This window comes from Larus michahellis, chromosome 1 (genome assembly GCF_964199755.1).
Source record: "Larus michahellis chromosome 1, bLarMic1.1, whole genome shotgun sequence".
Classification (NCBI taxonomy): Eukaryota; Metazoa; Chordata; class Aves; order Charadriiformes; family Laridae; genus Larus; species Larus michahellis.
This window is the reverse complement of record NC_133896.1, coordinates 139,447,338-139,471,256: the sequence shown is the minus strand read 5'-3', so window position 1 is coordinate 139,471,256 and position 23,919 is coordinate 139,447,338. Positions and strand designations below refer to the sequence as shown.

General features: G+C 43.4%; 1 protein-coding gene across 5 annotated transcripts in view; it reads right to left on the bottom strand.

Annotated features, from left to right (window-relative positions):
- Positions 1-19,672, bottom strand: part of ASB11 (ankyrin repeat and SOCS box containing 11) — a 28,389-nt gene extending 8,717 nt beyond the window's left edge. Inside the window, exons 1-7 of one of the 5 annotated variants that reach the window (XM_074605946.1) lie at positions 19,449-19,672; positions 16,317-16,396; positions 13,201-13,308; positions 10,073-10,223; positions 9,738-9,872; positions 8,635-8,826; positions 2,101-5,608 (exon numbers count right to left, since the gene is read on the bottom strand). In XM_074605946.1, the coding sequence (XP_074462047.1) occupies positions 5,484-5,608; positions 8,635-8,826; positions 9,738-9,872; positions 10,073-10,223; positions 13,201-13,308; positions 16,317-16,396; positions 19,449-19,626 (969 nt within the window). In that variant the 5' untranslated portion in view covers positions 19,627-19,672 and the 3' untranslated portion in view covers positions 2,101-5,483. Of the gene's footprint in view, positions 1-2,100; positions 5,609-8,634; positions 8,827-9,737; positions 9,873-10,072; positions 10,224-13,200; positions 13,309-16,302; positions 16,397-18,044; positions 18,227-19,448 lie in introns of those variants that run through there. The other 4 variants (XM_074605967.1, XM_074605974.1, XM_074605957.1 and 1 more) reach the window with 4 other exon arrangements.
- Positions 19,673-23,919: the final 4,247 nt, after the last annotated feature.

The following is a 23,919-nucleotide window of genomic DNA, read 5'->3' as shown; positions in this document are numbered from 1 at the left end:
ATGGCATGCTTTGCTGATTCATCTCTCTCCACCCTTCCAGATGTTATTCTCAACTGAATATGTAAATTGTGCTTTCTTCCACAATTCCCGGTACCTTTTGTTGAAGATTTTTTCACTTCCAAACCTCAAAAAGTTTTCTGTTTGCTTGCAATATGCGTCGTGACTTCCTACAAATGGTATAAAATTTAAGGACAAAGGAATTTTCAAGAAATAGAAATCAACTTAGACAGAAGGTCTGTGTGGAATAATCTGTATTTGACATTAACATATTATACATCTTTCGTGGAACATTACAAAAAACACAGTGAGGAGCAATTGGTGTGTGAAAAAAGTTAATTTCTGGAAAAAAAAATACACAAAGGCATCATGAACTGTCAGTCCAGCATATAGGTCAGCCAGATTTTTAAACTAAGAGTCAGTGAATGTGTTTCATTTTTGTTAGTATCAGACTTGCCCTGACACCCTGCTGGGACACACCACCAGAGTTTTCAATCCAATGACTGGAAGGTTGTTAAATGCCAATAGCAGAGTTGTGCTGCAGAAGACGGAGGTCAGGTTTGGGATAGAAAGGTGTCAGGCAGCCCTTGTACCTCCTGCCCTGTCCTGAGCAGACAGCAAGTGGAGGAGAGAGTGGCACAGAGGGGACACTGACCCCCTTCGCATGGGTTTGCGCACGGGCAGCACAGCACTAATTTCTAGCACGGGTGGCAAGAAGTCGTCTAAATGCCATGAGATGGATGTTGAACAGGCTTGAGTTCCCTGGGGGAAGACAGAGTCAGGAGGAGATGAGCCTCTGGTCCCGATGTCCAAAGTGGCACGGGCATGTCCTGTCACAAGAAGAGGGAGCGGAGCGCACAAGTGGATGGGTGGGCAGACTCCCTCAGAGCCTGCATCTGCCCGGGAAGGTAGGATGTCAGCACCTCAAGGCAGATGTGGGGAATTTCAGCCTCTACACTATGACCACAAGTTTCAGCAGCTTAGCATTTTCCCCCTTTTTTTAATTTCATTCTGTGAATGGGAGATTCAGACAGACAGAGAGAAAATGAGGGACTAGGACATCTGCTATGAAAAGTTGAGTCCTAGAGAGCATGGAGGGTTGTTAAATGACAACAGCAGAGTTGCGCCGTAGGAGACAGAGGTCACCTTGAACCCAAAAGGTTGTTCAGGAGGTCAAAACAGAGATCTTCTAGAGGACAAATAAGAACGTAACTTTTCTTTTCCTACCTACCATGAGAAACATTTTTTAAACCCTTTCAAAACATGCTGGTCTATTAATTTTCACTGTTGTCTGTCCCTGAGGAGGTGGTCCATTAGCCAGACTGCTTGCACATAAGAGTCTGGGAAAAAGTGATCTCAAGCTACGAGGAAACCTGTGGAGCCAGGTTTTGGGCCAGGGTGCTGAGACAGCAACAAGGGGGGAGCAAGAAGAGTATCATCATGTCTCTCTTTACAAATTAGTGCAAACTGTGAACAACAGCGGCATGTCTCCTGCTGTGATCAGACACAGAAAAAAGTGACTATCTCCAGCCATCCAGCAAGTAGAGTTGCCATGCCTGGAGATAGCCCAGACAGCACCCGGCATGTCAAAATGACTTGCTCCAGCTCGGCGTGAACACAGTGCCCCGTACAGTCCTGCTCCCACAAGGATGAAGCCAGCTGAGAAGCCTATGAGCAGGACACGTGCCACTGGGTGACAGCTCTCTGAACACCAGTGCCCTCCCTGGGGCTTGGCGGAGCTGAGATGTGCAAATTCAGAGGGGGGACATCCCAACACAGCAGCCTGGTGAGCAAGAGAAATAACACAGACAACAAGGAGACAGGTTGACCTTGGCTAAAAGGCCTGCTATTGAAGAGATAGGCTCCTCAAAGAGGAAACTAAAAACTATTTTCTTAGTCACAGAGGAGAAATATGTGAATGCAGGACAAAGATGATCAGGAAAGACATGCCTATGAACAGGACCTTAGTGGTGTGAGAAAAGATACAGTGGGGGCAATAAAAAAGGATTGCAAAGATGTTTTGAGACATGGGAATGCATCTACTGGTAAAAGGAATGTAGATATGAAGACTGCTTATTTTAGAGTAAAGATAAAGACAGAGCTGACACGAAGCCCATTTAATTTTGTTTCACTTTGGATCATGAGCAATGATAGAGATATACTAAGTAATGAATGATGCCTTGAAGTCAACATTTCATTAGGCTGAGATCTGTGAAGTCCTCATCACTGGCATTTCTGAGTCCACACTGGATCTCTCATAATAGATGGAAAAGAAAAATGAAAAGTGAATCGACAGATTGAGAATGATAAAAGGAAGTATTTTAGTTTTATACTGTACATCAGTAACCCATATAAGTCACTCCTGCAAAATATACCCAGGACGAAGGACTTTATGGCTAGCGGGTGGTCAGAGCCCAAGCTCACACTTCATGCTGCAAGTCAGTGTCTGTACCCAGAATCCGTAAGTGTTTGTGGTTCAGAAAAACTTTTCCAATAGCCAGGATATTGTGTAATTATTCCTGTTGAGACTTGCAGCACTTCTCACTGAAGCAGATAGTACCGGCAGTTGGTGGGAGTAAACTCATACAAATGTGGTATAGCAATGGACATTGCAGCACACAAAAATGTCTTTGTTCCCAGGAAAACCATTTTTTACCCAAATAACTGCTTTCTGTCCATGATCATAGAACAACAGAGAAGATGCCACCTATTTGAAGGAAAGAGACCTTCAGAGCTTAGTCAGGCCTTCTCCTGCCTAGGGAAAAGCTGTTGTATCCACATCTGAGAGATGATTTTCAAACTCATCCTGAAAAATCACCGACAAGATTCAGTAGTCTCCTAGAAAATTGTCCCAGTCTTTCCCTATCGTCACATGAGACAGCATATTTGCAAAAAAAATAAAAGAAATAACTCCTCCAGTTATTTCCTCAGTAATATTTCCGTGCATTGTTAGAACACAAAGCACCGTCAATGAAAATTAAATGGGTAGCTTAATCTTTTGAGATAAGAGCAAGAAAATTTCTAATGAAATTTCTTACCATCAGGACTTCTGAGCTTCTCTTCTGATTTATTAAGGCTCTGTTCCCTACAGACTCTCTGATATACAGAATTTCAGGAAGAATGATGTCTCCAGGAGGAAGCAAAGGTGAAGTGATTTTTTGATGGGAAGCTAATATCAGCAATAAATATAGGGCAACTTCTGCTGCTTCTTAACATAAACCTTTCTAAGAGGCTGCACAGACTCTGCTTTTCCTTAATGGAGATACATTTTTTCAATTTAAAGTCCTATGCAAGTGAAATACTGCTTTCATTCATGATCGCAGTAGGAAATCAATTCAGTGTTACACATTCTGAAATAGATCCCATAAATTGCCTTAGCTGCTTGATTGCAATGCAAGTTCTGACAACCCCCACAGCTGAGGCTCTGTCTCTCTGTTTAGATAGTGGATGGTATTCTGACTGCCACCTTATAAACAGAGCAGGTGAGCTGGCAGAAAAGATAAGACTGAGACAGATCTCCTGACATCAGATTGATATAGACATTTCTTTCTTGCTAGTATTTGATTTTCAGAGGCTCTTGGGAATATGGAGTTCAAATCTCTGAGATTCATGATGTACCGTACTATACAAGGTCATTCATGTCACTAACGACTTTATGGGCAATAGCTCTTGCCGTCAGATAGCATTCAATATGTGCAAACACAGGCTGACAGCTACATTAATTTTTGGCTGTAACATTGCAGGTCCAGTCTCATGAAGTGCTGGGAGCACAATTTATCTTACTTGTACTGAATAAATCTTAAGAAAGTGCGGGAAATGTTAGACCTCTGTCTCCGAGAGGGAAGCTGTCATGCTGAAATTAAGGGATTAGCATTGAACCAGAGAGGCTGCTGCTGCTGGAGCAGGAACAGGAGCTCAAAGGCTGCTGGAAGCCAGTCCCATATTCAGGCTCCAGCAGGTCAGTTACCCCGACTTAAGATGTGTGAGCAGTGAAAATAGGTACCAGCATGCATAGCTCATGAGGAAACCACTACACCTCATAGCCTGAAATTGCGTCATCAGCCTCTTGGACCTGTGAAGTTGAGATAAATGGAGACAGACTCCCCCTTTTAACTCTGCTTCCCATTTCTCTACAACTAGTGAAACACCATTGCCTGTCTCACGGCAGAAGTTTACCAAAACTCAGCTCTGAAGAAACATTTCTTGCCTCAGAACAAACGCCACAGGAAAAATAAACAAGCCTTTACAGAGCCACGCAGGCATGGCACTAGCCACTGTGTCCCACATTTCTCAGCAAAAAGAGGTGCATATTTTTTAGGTCTTCTGTGTCCAAGCGAATAACCCTGATGATATTTAAACTAATACCACAACGGGCAAAGTCATATCATTCTAAAAATCCCTTCTCCCAGGGAGGTAATGAAAGCCTCTAGAGTAGGGGACGAGGGAGCCGACCAGCCTGCAAACTTCTCCCGGTGAGAAATATCCGACCAGGAGAACATTTGGGTGATGCACAGCCATCCTTAGGGGCCCTGCTTCTCTCCAGCTCTACAGTGCGAGGACTTACCTCGAGAAATATCAAAGCATGCAAAGCCCAAAAAAGCAGCAACTCCTTCCTTTGCTTTTCTTTAAACCTTGCAAAGGACAGACATTGAAAGCTGACCTCCTGTGCCCATCAAAACATTCGCAGTTCTGTCCTGGAATTAAGCTAAGAAAAATTATTCATGTAATGAACACAGCCAGACCTCAGGTGATATAGCTTAGGTGGGATTTTTTTTTTAGAAGAGATGAAGATTTTTTTAAGACTTTCACACATTTTTGTAGGCTTACTCCAAACTCCTGCACCTGCGTTGGTAACATCACTTGCACTTCAGAGGACAAGATTTGCTAGCGCTGGGGGCAGCGGGGCTGAGGGGACATAGAGTGGCTGGACAGCCAGAGACTGATGGAAGTTGCTATGACTCCACTAGGCTATAGGAAAGAGATGGCAGGGTGCAAAGTCAAAGCTGACAAAAGACGTGCAATATACTATACAGGACCGATGCTGGGCACTGAAGGCTTTCATTCTCACACCAGTGGAAGAATAACAGCCGCTGCCTTGACTTTGACAGTGAGATCGGACAGACAAGAGGAAGAAGCTGCACAGATACTACACCAACAAATACAACACTAAATGCAGGGGAAATCTCTGTGTATCTGTGTGGGGGTGGATGTTGCTTGTGCACCTGCAAACACAAGTGTGCTGTTCACGTACTACAGCTTCTCAAGATGGCGTAAGTGGATTTGGAAATAGACTGAAGGAACTGCATCCATAATATCATTCACAATGAAAAGGTGTTTTGAATTTGCACTGTCACGTAGCAGCTAATGTTTGTTATCCACAGTAGACAGTAAATGATGTCTTTGATTTTTTTTATGTGATATAATAATTTTGGAGTAAAAAAACCATTTGTTCCTCTTTCTTTTCCGGTGTAAAGATAGTCACAGACTTATCGATAAAGAAGAAAGTTCTCAAGTGGCTCAGGCAGGTGCAGCTTGTGGACTGCATATAGGCACGACCGACCCAGATGCTTTCTGATGCACAACCGGCACAGCTGGGCAAGGCTAGCAGGACCTGGGGGGAAAAAAAGGCAAGAACAAGCACCCCCAACCCCACCACTGGTGTAAGTCAGAAAGCAGCAAACACCACGCAAGATTTGCAAATCAGATCAAGCACTACACAATGACTTGCTGCAGTCAGGGAGAGCTACATACATTATTGTTCGTATTTCATTTACTTTGTCAAAGTTGGTTCGGTGATTTGAAAACTATGAGCACTAAAAACCTTTTTCTGCATGCACAGTTAGACTTTTCTACATCTTTTCTTGAGCATATACTTAAAATACTATAAAGGTGTCTTCACTGGAGAGAGAGCGTCGGGACATATAGTCCTTGCTCGGGATATAAGACAGCTCCCAGAGGTGTTGCGAGGATAAAGACAAAAGGGATTACGGGGAGCTGCGGAGATGCTCAGTGTAGACCAGCCATAATTGGGTGGATATGGCAAATACAGTCAGCTGTTCCGCTGGTGTCTCAGCAGGTACCTGCACAGGCACCTACCACACTGTCTCTGGATATTTACATATGTCAGTCAGTCTATCAGTGCTCCTCAAAAGAATTTCTTAATGTGTGTCATCCAATTTTAATTAAGTCTGACTGAAAGGAAAACATCTCAAAGATAGAAAGTCTCCAAAAGTTTTGCACGAAAAGGCATCGAGGTTAAAAAATAAAATAAAATAAAAAAAATTAAAAAGAATAAAAAGATGAGCGGCCTTCTTGCCCTTCTCTTGCCTTGGGGGAAAGGTTGCTGCATGTAAAAAATTCTCGTTAAATATCACAGAGTCCACTGATAGGAAAGCTGTTGGAGGACTCACTGGGAAAATAGTGAGGCCGGCTTGGGCAGTGGCTTGCAGGGGAACGCACAGGGTGATGCTGCCCCAATGGTTTCCCCACAGGGTGACCATCCAGATGCCCCCAGCCCACCCCACCACGGGTCAGGTGAAGGGCACACCAGGCACAAAACCACTGGAAATGAGGCTCCATAGCCTCTGCAACCGCATCCTTGCACATGCAAAAGCAGCTTGCTAGTGAACGTGCCCCTGCCTCCCCTTCGCTCTCCTCTTGCTGGAGCTGCTCCAGGTTGAACCTTCACACCTGCTCAGAGGCGCTCAGTTTTTGAGCCCTGTCTCAGCCCTGCCCCTGGCCAGGAGCAGTTCCCAGCCAAACTGTAACGATGAGTAGCAACGTTTGGCAAGCAATGGGTAGAGATGTGTGCTTAAAAGCCCATCCTTATATCTTCCAGGTAAGCTTCATAAACTGTGCTTTTACTAGATGAAAATTTAGGAGCCTAAACAGCCTGATAATGTCCCCTCTGAGACGAAATTAATAGAAAAATATGGGATATATAGAAAAGAGCACTTGTACTACTGTCACTGGAAGTGAAGAAAGACGCTCCCATCTCCCCATACAGTTAGGAAAACAGAAATATTTTATATTTCACATGACTTAAGAGCTAGGAAAAGGAGCAATTAAAGGGAGACATCTAAGTAACCACAGCAGAAATGTCAGGGAGTATAAAGAAAACTCGTTAGGATAGTTCCCTGGGGTGCTTATTTCAAACAGAAGGACCTCAGAAAACACAGAAGAAGTAGGTGAAAAGGGCAGTTGTAGATTTTAAATACAGCAAAATATCTGAAAGTGGGACTAAATGGAAAGGTGAGGAAACTGAGGAAACTTCATTTCTTAAAAGCAAAGAGCCAGCAGGAGCTGAAGTGCCCCTATAGTCCCTCTGACTGTAAGGGAGGAGACGGTGACAAGCCAAAAGTGGAAATTAAAAAGAAAGTTCAGGAAGAAAAAATTATTAATATTGGGATATTTCTTTATGTATGCAAACTCTTATTCATACAGGGCTACTGGAGCAGGACAACTGCGAGCAGTGCCTTTGCTCACACAGCCTGCTGCTGCTGAGCCCTGAACTTCTCAGATGCGGGGACAGAAGTCACAAGAGGTGAGAAGCATTCAAGCAAACATCCTCCCAGAAGGTTTTAGACATGACAAATTAAAGCTCTGCATGAAAAGCCATGGAGAAAAGAAGCAGGACAGAAGGATATTAAGCCAATGTTTCATTTCCTCCATAAAACTCACCTCTGTGCAGAGGGCCAGCACAAAGCCTGTGTGCAGCATTGACAATATTAATTTACCATCCAAGAGCTATTTTGCAGCTGGGAGCGGGCTCTCTGCGCGCATCATGCTTTGCTCCTTGGTAAGGAGCGAGCAGACTTGGGAAGGGGGCAGGCTGCCTGCATGGAGGACCACCATTCACCCTCTGTCTCAGCACGGCCCCGGGGAGTATAGGCCGACTAACAGGGTACCAGTGAGCTGAGAACACACTGGTTAGAGGATAGGGAGGACTTAATTCAGCCTGTCCATATGCCAGCGATATTGTTGCTGGATGCATCGAGTTTTGGCTGTATGTATTGCAGGTGAAAATGGCACAAGAGGATCTAGGTTCATTTCTGGTCAGTAGTTTCTTCCAGTCAACTGGAAAGATAATTAATTGTAGGAAGGCTGAAAGTAAACTGCAAAGGACACTGCTGGTCTGTGCTGGGATCGCAGCCCCATGAACCACATGGAAGAGCTGCGTGCCATGGAGCTGAATAGCCACCCGGCAAATAGCTCTGCTTTCTCCTGGGGACCAAGGGCACAGACACTGGTGTTGCTTTTTCTGCAGGAAGCGGGACATTGAGCCATGGTGCTACCTTGAACACAAACTATTATTTATTATTTATGAATAAACTCACACACCAGTTTTTAATCCTTAGCGTCGTGATAAGTAAATATGTATAGTTTTCCTTCACTAGACAGGAAAAGAAAGCACAACAACTGACCAATTTACCCACTAAAACCTTATCACTTGGTGGCATATCTAGCAAAAAAACAGAGACCTCTCACTCATTTCTGTGTCATGTGCTGCAGGCTTGAAATCAGTAGAGAAGCCAAGGGAATTTATATCGAGCATTACTTATAAAAGCAGTTAAGAAAACGTACTTAGCTAAGGGAAACAAATACTTAAAAAAAGAGAAGAAGAAAGGAATCCATTACCTTCCCGAAGCAGAAGCGCCTGCTCCACTTTGCTTTTGGGTACGGCGAGATCCAGGGGACATTTGAGTTCAGCATTTCTGCATTTTGTGTTAGCACCATAGTCTGTCAGCAAGACGACTACCTCCACGCTGGATTTCCTTGCTGCCGCATGGAGCGGGGTGTCTAATCGTTTCCCTATGTTAACGTTGGCTCCTTGAGTGAACAAGAGTGCACGGTTAGATCTGGGGGGCAGCAGGAACGGGCTGAACCCATACCACATAGGCTGGTTTCCACCAGTAGCCTCAATAAATGAAGGGGATGGATAGCACGCAGGCCTCCCTCATTTCTCTCAATAGCAGCAGCGTGAAACTCAGCAGGTCAAATACCTCCTGTGTCAATGTCCTCTGAGCCACCGAACCCTGTCTGCGATGGGCAGAACTGAGCTGCTTGACCTTCAGCCCAATAAACGTTCAAAGCCTACCATATGCTCTGTAAATGTCTTAATAACGTAGAATCTGACCTAGATTATGTTAATTCAATTACCGGCGTGAAAAAATAAACCCTTCAGGTATCTCATTGTAATAACTCTGGGAGCACCGCAAGCCAAAGGCTTGCCCTGGGCTCACCAGGCACAGCAGGGCCACACTTCGAGCAGGTGTAAGTCAGCTAATATACACTGACAGCAAAAATTTATGCTAGCCCTGCAGTGATTATTCTTACAAGCAGCTTTACTGCTGTCTTCATCATCCACTGAGAAGCAGCTGAAGTTAATGCTTAGTATGGCAGTTTATCATAATCAAGAGTTGATTTCGGTCACCAATATTAGCCGGCATTGTCTGCGCTTCCTGTCATCATTCTAGAAAACTAAAAATATTTTATTTTCACACTCAGACTGTCTCAGGGAGGTCTCTGTCATTAGGTCTTTTTTTTTTACTGAGGAAATCATAAGTTCTTCATGAATGCAGGTGAAATTTTTAATAGTCTGAAACGAATGTCACAGACTCGGTGTGCCCAAACACCTCTTGTGGAAATAACCCATGATTTTTGGAGTGGAGAGGTAGCCCAAACAGACCAGCTGGCTCACACCACCACAGCTCTCCCCCGGCCCCCTTCTCCAGGTGTACCTAGCTCCAAAAGCTTTTTGACACAGTCTGTCCTCTGGTACATGCAAGCCACGTAGAGCGGGGTCCCGTGCTGCAGGTCTTCTTGGTCAATGTCAACCTCATGGGCTAGAAGGATCTCCATGCACTCCCTGTGACCTGTGAAGAGAAGAAAAGCTGTCACCGAAGTGCTGCAGAGCAGAATACACCCAGGTACGACCAAAGAGGCAGAAGAGCTGGGAATAAGCTATTTATCCGTACCAGTACAGACAAGTTTGGGGTTTTTTTTAACTATTTTAACTTCAATAGAAGATGTATTCCTCAGTTATTGTTAGCTTCACTCACAGCCTGAATGTTACCTCTCTTGACCGCTTCATGAATGGGCGAAGCAAGGTGGTTCCTGAGCTGCGGTTTGGCTCCAAATTCGAGCAGCATGTTGACACAGGCCACACTGCCGCTGCAGCAGGCGTTAAATAGAGGAGTGATCCCATCGATGGTGACTGCATTGACCTGGAACAGCAAGACATGCTCAGCATAATCAGATTTAAGAGGAACGCCCTTGCAGCATGCCTCATGTGCACACCAGAAATGCACCAGAAAAAGACGGTTGTCTTGTTTAATTTCAGAATTGATTTTAACAATTTTCAGAGTTATATGTTGTGGCACAGCATATATAACATTCTCCTTTGAGGTGTGCCCTCTTTCCCAGATAGCTAGTGCCATAAGGCAGTGACGCTGCCTGCTATGAATGCTCCTCCTAGAGTTGCTCAGAAAATGCAGATTTTATTTATTCTTTTTATGGGGAGAACTTGAGTGTCTTCATGACCGCCTAGTTTGCACCAACCCAAAGCCACAATACACACAGATGAAAACAGCTTTGCTTTTAAAAAAACATTTACTTCATGTTTAATACTTTCACATGAAAACACATTTCCAGCAAAAGAAATTTTCATGGAAATACAGTCTTAATCCCAAACAGAAAAGGAGCTTGAAAGAGTTTGTGTTCATATGCATGTGTGCGTATGTGTATAAGATAGAGTTTCCTTCCTCCATCTCCAATGTAAAGACCTGGCAAGAACCCCCGTCCATCATTCTCCACGGGGACAGCACAGCCCCTGGCTTGTGTTGTGCACAGCGCCGGAGCTGCTACATTTAACTACACAGCAAACACTCAGAGGCAATTTATGCAGCAGATCTGCATGTCTTTAGTTCTGTGGCACACTGGAGAAGAGTAATGGATTATGCAAGCACATGGTAACTTGTGTGATTTCCAAATCATCGAGAAGAGGAAAGAGATGGGAGGGGAAGGGCTGGAGAAGTCCCAGGACACTGGGGAAGTTGGAGGACAGCCACCAGTTCAAGCACAGGAACTGCATCGCCAAGGGTCGGAGCACCAGGATAGAAATGCCTTAGCTCACACAATTTAAGCTGCAAGATATTTTGCCTTTAAAGTGGAGAAAGGCAGTGATGTTTAAGAACCTATTGATTTATTCTGGGTAATTCAGCAGCAGATCATCTGCAGTTGATACCTTCCGAGATATCATTTGTTCTTGTTCAGTGTTCAAGGCCAGGCTGGATGGGGCTTTGAGCAGCCTGGTCTAGTGGGAGGTGTCCCTGCCCATGGCAGGGGGGTTGCAACTAGGTGATCTTTAAGATCCCTTCCAATTCTAACCATTCTTTGATTCTATGATTTGACTTGTTTACGATGCTGTATGAGTTAAATCCTTTTCTCACAAGGTGCTTTTCCCACCGTTACAAGCCAGTCCTTGTCATTTCCAGTGTTTCAGTCCTTGCAGCCTTCAGCAGGCTCCAACCGTGCAGCAGCCAGTGCAAGGCCACGCTCCCCCACGTGAAGCCACACTCGCAGATTAGGCAGGTACACTGGAGGAGGCAGCCCCTGCTGCTTGGTGCCTCCTCTGCTTGCTCACCTTTGTGGAAAACCAGTGAGGGGAACCGAGCTGGATGGAAAATAATCATGACAGGGCCAGAAGGTGGGCAAGCCAGCATGGTACGGGGACGTACCAGGTACCACAGCATGGGGGACATCTGTGTGCTCAGATTTTGGAGCCCAAAATGCAGCTTGATCTTCCTGAAATTGCAAGGCTCCAACTAAGACTCTGTTTCAACAGTAGTATCACTACAGATCCCAGCCTCTTCCTCAGTCTGCCTCCCCTCCTGCTTAATTGCTGAGCTAAATTATCCTTCATCCTGCACAGCTTCCAAAACAGCAAAAGGAAAGAAATAGAGATACTTTGGAGGTATCTGTATTTCAGACAGAGCACATGGTGCAGCCCTGCAGCCCGGCGCTTGCCCTCCGCCCCTCCCCAGTCTCATCGGGCAGAGGTGGCTGGAGCTGCTGGAGGCACTGGGGGTCTATCAATCCGCATAATTTCACAACAGGGCCAGCGATTCAGGCAAGCTGATAAACAAGGGTAAGCAAGGAGATAAGCGAAGAAGAAAAATGACTTAGTTGGTTTCCCTCTCCACTGGGCATTGGTTTAACTGGTAAAAGAGGAAAGAATTCTAAAACAGCTGTTGTGGAGTAAATGGTTTGGTAAAAAAAGGAAATAAAGAAGAGCACAGTAATAAAAGAGGGCAGCAGAGTGACACTTTTTCTCCCAGAAGTTAGACAACAGTCTATTGAGTTTGAGAAAGTGGGGGGAAAGAAAAAAACAGAAAACATCGGAGCTATATAGTATACCTATAGGTTGATTTCTTAGGAAAGCAACAGGTAGTTCAGCGATGATTCTCTGAGTTATAAAAGGCAATGCCATTAATAGAGCAAAATCAAGTAAAACTGAGCAGAAAGGGGTTTTCTTTTCATCTTTCTAAGGGATTTAAGTTTGGCATACAGTTTAGGAAGTTAACAAAAGCTTTTTCTTCTGCAGACAATAGCCTGAATTCCTGTTTTGATGTTTCTCAGCTTCTTGCCATATAAATTGTACTTGAAAACCCAGCTGAATTAAATACATTCTTATACGTTTAATCCATTCCTGTATTTCCATTTTTAACATGTATTCTACCTTAGGTCCGACTGGGGAAAATGCTATTTTATTAGGATATAAAATGTTTCATTGCTTCAAGCACATCTATTTTTACTTATGTGAGACTCACAAACTATGCCATGGAAAACCAGGGGCAATTCCAGTGATCATTGTGGTGGTGGGGGAAAGGGATAAATCATTTTCTTCAAGGTCACTTTCACCTAGCGTCTCTCATTCCTTTTCCATCAATCATGACTACATTACACATCCAGAGGGAAAACAAAACAGAATAATGGGGTGACCCAACCAGCCCCTGGGGGAAGGCAAATCCATCACCCACGGAAACAAAGCACCATTTTATTTCTCCCCATTTCTGCCTGAGATGCTCCTGTCCATCCGCAGCCTGGCCATGCCACAAGAGCAGCCCATCCAACATCCCCGCTGATGCAGGGACCACCCATGCTCCAGGCGCCCACGTCCCCGCCGGCGTCCCCAGGACTCACCTGAGCACCGTTCTCCAGCAGCACCTTCGCGCAGGCGACGTGGCCGCCCAGGCAGGCCTCGTGGAGAGCCGACACACGGTCCGTCGTCACCAGGTTCACGTTGAAACCCTGAAACACAGGGTGACAGGCATGAGGGAAAAGCCCTGCCCGAACAACGCGTCTCCCCCAGGACCGTGGTGGGGGAGAGCCGTGCCGCTGGGTGCGTGTCCAGCGGAGGTCACAGGCTGGACTAATGCTCGTCCCCAAAGACGGCAGCTGGTCATGGCATTAAAGAGGAAGCAAGGACAAGTTGTGCCTTCTGTTTCTAGTTCTTGACAATGTATGGTCAATTGCAGGAAAGACAGCATGTTTCTTTAACTTTAAGGGTGATGTTGACTTCCCTATTAATGCCTGCACCAGGAGCTACAGCTGGTGGGATTCACCCCCCTGAATGGGGACGCCTCTGACACAGGTATCAGCAGCTTGGCTGGAGCCATCGACTCCTTCAGTGAGGAGAAACAGGCACCCTTAGGATATGATTCATCTCATGCTAAAGCAGCTGTTTCTAGTTTGTCAAGTGGATTGTGTCCTAAAAATACTTCCACTGAGTATATGGGGCGATCAGCGTGTTTCATCCAGAAGTGGTTAAGTACCTGGTAGACCGATAAAATAGGTGAGACAAATCCCACCCATGAATCTGTTCCTCTTATTTGACCACCCAGGAAACGTTTTACACTGGAAGCAAGAACTGTGGTTTACAAACACCTCATTACAGGTATTTCTCCAAATGACAATTCCTACATCTATTCCTGTGCAAACAGAACCCCACACATTCACAAAGGGGAAAGCAATTTTCATATGCGTTTTCTCCAGAATGCAGCTAAATCTCCTAGTAAATACAATTTCACAACCATGCATGAGAACAGGCCTGGAAGCAGCTCCATTTTCCGCTTGGTGTCTTGTATTTTGTAACACGGCTGGTCTGCACCTGATGTGCTATAAAGTCGGCAGCTCACAAGATGGCAGCAATGCACTTTTTGGTAGGCAGTAGCAAATGAGATGGGGCAGAAGTAATCTGTGAGCAATATAACACTGTAAAAGTCACCAGTCCCCATGCAGTGAGAGTTAAAAGCAATCACTGTAAGACAGAAATTCTATGATAGAAAAACAATTGTTTTTCAACTACGTGAAAACATTATTAATGTAAAAGCTGTCACAAAAATTTTCCCATAAATTACCTCAGTGCCAGGGGAATAGATAAAACTGTGAAAAAATGTTGAGATTATTCCATTTTCGAATTGTGTAGGTGTTTTATACGTAATGATCAGCATATTCCTTCAAGAGGAATATCTTCTAGATAGTCCAAATAAGAAGAGGAGAGCTATTCTCAATCATTATTCTCATATATATATATATATTTAAAAACTGAAATTCAGTCGTTGCAAGTGAAAGAGTAACTATTGATACCTTGGGCAAAACAGCAATCTCTTACATTATGAAATGGAGATCAAGTTATGGATTTTACTATAGCCATTTGCCAAACACTATTCATGTTAAACCTTGTTTTCAGATGGCTATACACTTTTCCCATTGTATCAGAAAAACTAAACTCTTTTTACTTTTCTTTCAGTGGTGGAGAAGGCATTGGTGAGTTCCTGAGCTTTTTTAAAACTCCAGTGCTCCATTGTCCCTTTATGTCCAGGCGTCCTCTGGGGACCAGAAGCCTCACTGGCTTTCTTGAAAGCTACGGTCCTACGGCAGACACTTCTGAGTGTCCCACTTATACTCTAAAGTATAGCTCCATTTTTAATTTTCGGCTACTAGTTTAAGTATATTAGAAGCAATGAGCAATGATTATGCTGCCCCATGAACAGCTTCGTCCCTACATTTATCAAGCTGTGGTGAATCAGCTCCAACTCACTCTCTGCAGGCATTGCTGCCTTGATCTGTTTTCATCAGCAAGGACTCATCCTTCACTCCCAAAATTAAATGTCTTTGAGAGAAGGAGAAAAAGTGGATTAATTAAATGCTGTACAACCACAACACCGGGTGCTTCTCCAGTGTGTAACCCTGAGGAGTGTATAACCGGGGCATCTGGTGTATAACAACCACAACACTGTGTGCCCCTCGCTAATAAGATGGTGTAAGGTCAGCATAAACAGAGCTAGAGAGGGTCAGAAAACCAGCAAAGCCCTGACTGAATGATCACGCTTCCTTATTTTCTCTAGCCTCCATCACTTCGTTTTCCATAAAATCATTTGATATCAGTGGTCGAAGGAAAGAGGGATCAGGAAATGGGAAGAGGGAAGCTGTCTGTAAACAGCAACCTCTCTTAGCTGCCGCCATGCCTCGATAGACGCCTGGAATGGAGGCTTTTATACCAGCAGCTCCGCTCCTTGAGGACGTTTTCCATTTGAGCTGTGGCCTCACTGGTAAAAATTATTTACCTTGAATATAAAAAGTCTGAATGGCAAGTCGCAGAGGTCACACTCAGGGAATTAGTTTCCCTGCAGTTGTCTTGACTGGGGGGAGTGAGGGGGGGACAGTTGCTCATTCGTGCCACATGAGGGCACTGGGTTTAAGCAAAGGTGGTAAGGAAGATGGCTGGCAACGCATGAGGAACCGTAACCTGTCCCTTTGCAGCTGCCCACTTTCGTATCCCGCTTCTTGTCCTTTCTAGTATATTCTTTCCTCCTCTTTTTCTTTTGCCTGAACTCTGGGTTTCATTTGGAGCAGAGGGTTCCAGGCTGACAGCTCTCTCTTTAGGAAGATTACGCTTGCTGGTTTATAAAGCAAGATGTACTTCTACTACTGATATTTTAAATAGCTGATTGGTGTGTGTGTATATATATATAGAGAGAGAGAGAGAGAGTGAGAGAGTCCCTGTTCTCAAGCCCAGTTTGCATGGTTTATCATTGAGAAAGAGCCCAAGGATCATTATTTATCATTCAGCAAGCTACAAGCTCTAACAGTCTTTGTCCTGGGCTTGTCCCCAAACGCGTGTATGTGGAGATATTATTTACACAACTGTATTTCTTATGGCCTGCCGAAGCCTATTACCAGCTCACCAACTCACAGATGCAATTCAAGAGAAACTATGCTGCTTCCCAACCTTTTCTTTACCTGTGGGCTTTTACCTGGGCAATCAAGGTTTTCAAAGACAGGAGGCGTCCTTGGAAGGCAGCGTCGTGAAGAGGGGACCGGTCTGCCCAGCTGCCTGAAACAGCAAACGCATGGAAGTTAATTGAGGTAAGCAACAAAAGCAGATCCTGGGAGGACAGGGAAGAAACAGCTGCATGTAAAGGCAGATCAGGACTGAAATCAATGCGGGAGCAGCAGTGAAACTGTTTGATAAATTAGTTTCAGCTGAGCAGCTGAGGGCTCAGCACTCCTGAGAAACCCGGCCACTCGCTAAGGGACCTAAACAAAAGCTTCTTGACAGAACTTTTAAAAACAGCTAAAAACATGCTTCAGCAAAGACCACAAGTTTAGTGCTGCTGGGATTCACACAGGGACTTCAGAGCCCTGCAATTCTCCTGTTCAAAACCGTATCAGCCTCCGTCTTTCCTAGGGAACTTTTGTCACAAATTGTATTCCAGCTTCTTTTGCACTTCGTTAAGAGACTCATAGCAGGGAGATGTGGGGATGACTTGTCCATCAACTGAATTCTGGCATGTACCTGGCAGTTTTATCTCCTGAACCGACAATTTCATAAATAACATCTTCCAGCTCAGACTACCAGGTAACAGGTTTCATCCTCCTCCTCCCTAGAAGGTTTCAGAAAATACACGGAAAAATAAATTCTGCTCGAGGCTTTACTTTTCTTCCTTAATCATTTTGACTTGTTGAACTGTTCCGACTCCTTCATGTATGCCAGCTTGCCCTTTTTCTTATCTTGATCTACTCATGTGCTGAGAAAAAAAAATCCTTAGCTTAGCTACCACATACAAGCATAGTCTGTCAGCCCGGGTTAAATCCCTGCAACTCAAGTGTAGAGCAAATTTACTCGTCCTATATTAAAATTTATAACCATAGCGCAATACAGTGTGTAGTAAGTATTTCTCTGAAGGCCGGCTGCATTCAAAGCGCCACAGGACAGACGCAATACCAGTGTTTGCACTCATGCTCTGTTGTACAGCAACCCCGTGAGCACTGTATTTGAAACCCGTGTCCTGTTTAATTTTTTCAGCTATGCTGCGCACCAGAGAGAATGGAAAGGGTGATTTATCTCCATTTCAGGTATTACTCGAGGCAAAGAGAAATCAATGAGAGGCACAGACACATCCCTGAGGACTACAGGCCAAAGACGTGGCAGAGGTTTCAGCCTTGGTCAAGGGAGTCTCCTTTTGTTACTGGAGAACCAGGATGCACTTCAGCTCATGGGGTAATGGTTTTAACTGTAGTTATTACTTTTTTTCCCATTTATTTAAGGACACGTTACTGGGCTCCTAAGGCAAAAAGCTGTCATGGGAAGACCAGCCGTCACAATACCTGACCAGGCTTCTAAGGACCAAGTAGGAAGCAAGCACCAGCCAAAATGATGGAAATGGGAACCAAGGAGGGACCAAGAAACATTTTCCTGAAAACACCCAAAAACCCCACACCCTTCATCATGCTGGTGACTGAAATAGGCAAGATCAGTTCAAAAGTTAGAAGGTATTGCAAGTGACAAAACCCAGGGCCCTTATAGAGCAGGAAGGTCCAGAAGCAACTCAGACAACAGAGCTAGAGTGCCTTCTTTGACCTTTTATGCATCTAGTATATAGCATGTGCAAGCAGACGTGACATGCATGTGTATGCACAGGCGCGCCTCACCATGAAAACACGCACTGCTGCGTATTTCCATGCTAGCCACAGCAACCTACCTCCCTGAAACGTGTGGCAAATATAGTTCCCATACAGGACACATCTTCCCTTCAGAGTTGTGAGTGACATGCCTGCAAACACTCTGTCTTTTTAAATTCCTACAGATAAATTAAGCAGCCAAGCTGCTGCTGCTGCGGCGCTACTTCACTGCAAAGAGGAAAGGCTGTGAAGCTCCGTCTGTAATTCAATATAGTGCCCCAGCAACAGCATCACATGACCTTATGTTTTGAAAGATTATCCTTAATGGCTTTTTGCAAAGGGCAACTTGCAGATAAAAATATGTTGTACTCTGCTAAACTTCAAGGCAATTCAACAAGAACTTCCATGAAGGAAGAACTGCTGTTTGCTGTGTGCCTGACTACAATTGCACGAAGGCACCAAAAAAATGACAGTAACAAATGATTGGAATTATATTCCGGAGAATAACAAATAAATTAATAAACCCGAGAGAGACATGCCTGTATATAAATGCTTTGTAAGAAATGCCTTGCAGGGGGGTTGGAACTAGATGATCTTTAAGGTCCCTTCCAACCCTAACGATTCTATGATTCTCTTGGCCCGATCTTAATAACTCAGCTTTGGGTGGCCATCTCGCCGCCACGCGTGTTCCACTCTTGTTCATGTGCCTCGTCATGGCGGCACTATTCATCATGAAACAAGTGCCCAACAAATGAGTCACGTAAAAATCTCTGATGTCACAAGGTTGATATGAATCTTCAAGTAGGAAAAGGTGTTCTCATTAGTAGTAAATTTAAAATGCTATGTCATTTTAATGAGTGGAATTACCGGGCATGCAAGCGCTTGTCTATTCATTATTATGGCAGTGATATGAAGGAGTAAAATCACTTAGGGAAAAAAAAGAACCCAAAAAATAAATTGCCTACTAAGTGGCCTACTAAATACAATATATTCCCATGCTGTATATTTTTCAGAGTAACTTTAGCTGCGTTCATTTTTATCATCTGATTTAACAAAACAGGGATTCTTGGCTTGGATTCCTAAAGTCGTTAGTTATATCCTCCTTGTGTCTCCTTTCAGAAAATCAACGTGCAAAAAATGTTCTCTAAATACTCTCTGGCAGAAAAGCTAGCTGTTTAGTAAAACCATCTGCAACACCCTGCTAAAGAATGCCTTGCTTCCGAGAACAACCTTTTTGTTTACAGTAGCGCCTTGAGCAAATGTTGTCCCCGTTCTAGAGGAGCTGGAGTCTCATATTTTGCACACCTCAATCATGCCAACACATACTGACGCCGCAAAGACCCAGAAGTGGAAGACACTTCAGGTTAAAACATTCTCCCATGCATTTAGCAGCAGATTCCTCATTTCATGGCAACTCAGTGATTTAAATCCTCAAGTTACAAAATACACATTTGAATGTTAGAGTGTCCATATTTGTACTTTACCTGGGACTATTCCATAGATCTCTTCTGCTATCCTGGCAGCCTCTTTCCTGTTGCCTTTAACAATATAGAAATGGGTCAGCAGAGCCAAGGAAATCTTAATTAAAAGCTTGAAGCAAAACAGAGCAAAAATGGCAAAATAAATGTTAGTGAAAGCATGGAGTATAGAACCGCCCTCCATTTTGGTTTGCTCTTTGAATAGTTTCTCAGGTCGGCTAAGTTGCAGCGGGTTATTCTTGGTATCATATGTCATCTATTTTAAACCCTCCAGAACCTCCTGTTCCTCAGTTACCAAAAATACATCCTGGTTTTATTTGGTATGGGCTATTTGATACTAAATAACAATACCAAGGATAAGATAGTTTGAACATCCTGTGCCATACAGGAAACGTACAGAATCCTTTCCAAACTCATATGAATATGGATATTAGAATAAATTTTCAGACAGAAGCTCTCCATACCACCTGAAAGCCTATGCATCCACAGTATATTTATTCTTTGAAGTAGCAGTTTCATTTACAAAGGCTGCATAGGTAAATTTGTAGAAATTGTTCAGAGATACTGCAGAAAGAATACTTTTCTGGTAACAGACCTCGGTGTTACTCAGATACAGAACAAAGGCAGGCATATCAAAGAAAAGCATTATCATGAAAGAATCTGAAATAAAACCACATATTTTCAAAGCCAGGGCTAAGAAGTCAAAGTTATTCTATGAGGGGAAAAAAATATACTGAAAGTGTGTAATCAGAAACACATGATAACATACTGGTATATTCCATCACTCGGGGATAAAGAATGGTGTCCATTAATATCCCTTGCTAACAGCATCTTACTGTTTTAAAAGACTGGAAATATTTTTACATTACCCATCATCGATTCAAAGGTGTCATATTTGAAATGAAAGAAGATGCACCCTTTCTTTAACTGCCCTTTTTTCTTTCTGAAGGCACATGCCATAGAGAAGAGAGTATTTTGTCTACATGTAATTAAGTGAATCTATGTAGAATACCCCATTTCCTTTTCATTTAGAATTTTTTCAATGCCTATTTTCCTAAATGCACAGCAGGAGAGAGATTTATTTCTTTCTTTGAATCCCCTCCTTGCCCCGGTTCTCTTACCTTTCAATTTACACACCTGTCAAGGGAAAGAGAAGGATGACTCCCCTCTCTTAAGAGACCACAAGGAGATGGTAGATACGCAGAAGGAAATTTTACAGCAAATTATTTCCCTGGACATTTTAGATGCAATTTGTCTTGTTTTGTAGCAATACAGCTGGTTTAGTGCCTTGCTGTTTTCAGCGTTCTGCCCTCCCAAGTGCACTACAATGCTATATAAAGTATGTGCGGACAGACTGAAAAAACCACCCCAAGCTATTTTTTTAATTTTTCACAGGAACCAATTTTTCTAAAATTCTGATTTAAACCAATATATTACATTTTTACCAATAACTTAACACCTTACATAAATATTACATATACCTTTCCTTCCACGGTAATACAATATACCTGTAGAAACTATAACACCTCTGAATCCAAATGAGGAAAATTGCCTATTTTCAGTTAGTTTAATACTGTTTGCCACAGGTCAAGACGGCTGAAGACATGGATTATATGGCAAAAGAAGCTCAGTTAAGGAATTAAAGAAAAACAGTAAAGTTCAACTGGGAAAAAAAAAGGAGAAATTAGCAAACAAAGGTGGACCCTGGAAAAATATGAGGTAGTGAAAACACTAATCCTGAAGCCAGGGGAACCGCAAAAGGTGTAAAGAACAGAATACAGGGTGCGGAGGAAAAAAAAAAACAACAAAAAAACCCCAGAAAAAAATTAAGATTGTCACAAAGAAAAGGTCAGCCTAAATGATGGAGAAATCTTTCTCATGTAGGATCCACAAAACTGGCGCTCAATAGGAATTAAGCAAGAAGGAACAGCACCTTTTAAGAGACTTTTGCTTACAAAGGAGATCCGTCGATCTTTCACAATCAGCCTGCCAGGTAAGTAGGTAGAACTGGACAAGACCACAGCCCTCAGAAGAATACAAGAAACTAGAGATCAGATGATTTCCACTGAAATTCTCTTATCCCCAAAGGTGGGTGAAATGCTAATAATAATGAAAACTTTCCAGGTAGTCTAAAACGCCATGGGGAAGTTTGAGCACTTGGAAGCAATCACGGGACAGAACAGGCTCCATTTGTGTACAAGCAAAATCACCCTCCTGGCTTCAGAGCAAGACAACTAAAGATTGTCAGTGAAACGGTGGAGTCATTTGAGAAAAACTCATGTAATCTCTTAATCTGCTTTTAATGTACAAGAACACTAGGAAAGTTACTGCGTTGGATTAAAAAAAGAAGTCATCAGTAGGAAGACAGCTGAAGAGCATGGTGGAAAGTATTAATACTGGTGAAGGTGGTAGTCAGGTAAGCCGTGGCAAGATCTGGTGTGATCCCTCAGAAACGTCTGGTATTTCTGAAACTAAAGAGAGATGAGCAACATAACATCGGCATGAGAACAGATATGACACAACAGAACACAGAAACAAGAATCTCGTCTTTCCTCCCTTGCTGTTTTGGGCAGCATCGTTGTGAGTTGAACGAGATGGATTATGCAATTCCATTGATAGACAAGAGGGAACAGTTCATCCCTCCGTAGAAAAACATGCCTCATTGAGAACTTCTGCAGGATGCCCAGACTACTCCATGAATCACTCTGTTCATCTATCACTAAATTGTCAAATCAAAACATCCAGAAAATATATTAATCCTTCAATAAAATTGTCATGAGCTGGTGAATGAATAGAAGTAGTTTACAACTATAGAATGTGTTGGGTTGGAAGGGACCTTTAAAGGCCATCTAGTCCAACCCCCCTGCAGTAAGCAGGGACATCTTCAACTAGATCAGATTGCTCAGAGCCTCATCAAGCCTGGCCTTGAATGTCTCCAGGGACGGGGCCTCCACCACCTCTCTGGGCAACCTGTGCCAGTGTCTCACCACCCTCATTGTAAAGAACTTCTTCCTAATGTCTAATCTAAACCTACCCTGCTCTAGTTTAAAACCATTGCCCCTCGTCCTATCGCTACATGCCCTTGCAAACAGCCCCTCCCCAGCTTTCCTGTAGGCCCCCTTCAGGTACTGGAAGGCCGCTATAAGGTTTCCCCAGAGCCTTCTCTTCTCCAGGCTGAAGGAGTTTAGTTCCTTTAGTTTAGCTAGATCCTCCAAAGAACTGGAAAGCTACTATTTAGGTATCCTTAGTCTACAAACATGCAAGGAATAAGCACACAAAAAAATGCAGTCCAGCTTAGAAAACAACTCATTTTCACTATGGTTCACCTTAACTTTAGCCAACAGTAAGAAATGTCAGATATGACCTCAAGAATTTGGCAAGGAATTAAAGATTAGAGGAATCCCCTTCTCAAAGAAATTAAAAGAGGTATTGGTCTATTCTTATGCAAGACACTCTTTGAATTGCAGCAGTTTATTTCTAATGTACATAGTTGAGAGTATCAAAGATATTCAATCAAAGCAAGACAACTGGGGAAAAAAAGGAGACAGAAACCCTCTATCCCGAAGAGATCAGAATAAAGACATATGGAGAGCCTAGCTATTTCTTTTCTATCAGTTTGATCTAATAAATGACATACTACTTTCTGTACAAGCCTTGCCTTGTCTGCGTCCCTAGGCCAGCACACTTACAACACTTGCTTTTAAAAAGGGACATATACGTTGACTCACCGCCTGCTCTCACACGAGCAGCCTGTGGGATTCATCTCACCTATCTACCGCCCATCGCGCCTCTGAACGTCTGGTTATCTAAACTCCTGCTGCTGCCTGGGCAGGAGGACGGCAAATTCCAGCAGGCAATTAATTTCCCTCTGTCTGCCTCCAAGGCGTGTGCCAGCAGGGGACGGTTCCTTCTCCAGGTGCGTGCCACCACTTGCTCCTGATGAAACAACCAGCTTGAAGAACTAGCCTGTACTATTCAACCAGCTTACGCACCATGAAAGTTCAGTGAATCCCACACAAATATCATCTCCGGAAGCTATGCCAGCATTGAAGCAAACCATCACCTGAAAACAATCCAATCTACGTGTTAAGTTTACAAGAAAAACACTGTACAATTTCAGTACAACAGTAAATTCAGATGTATGACTGCATCTTGCCTTTTTCTTCCCTTAACAAAAAACATCCACCTTTTATCCGACTATGTCAGTGCTAAAGTGATAAGGAAAAACCATGGAAGTCAATGTACTACTGAATGTCATAAAAGATGTACAGCAAATATGAGGAGAGTAGTTTAATGATAGCAAATCATATTAAAAATACTTAAATGTTTTTCAGTGTTAAAAGTTTGTAAAACCATTTTCTTTTGAGATTGATTGTTCTTCTATCTATTTACATAAAGTCTGTATTTACTGGAGCATCCAAAAGATGCAATTTTATAAATATTTTTTTATACGCCTAAGCACATGTGAAAAAAGGAC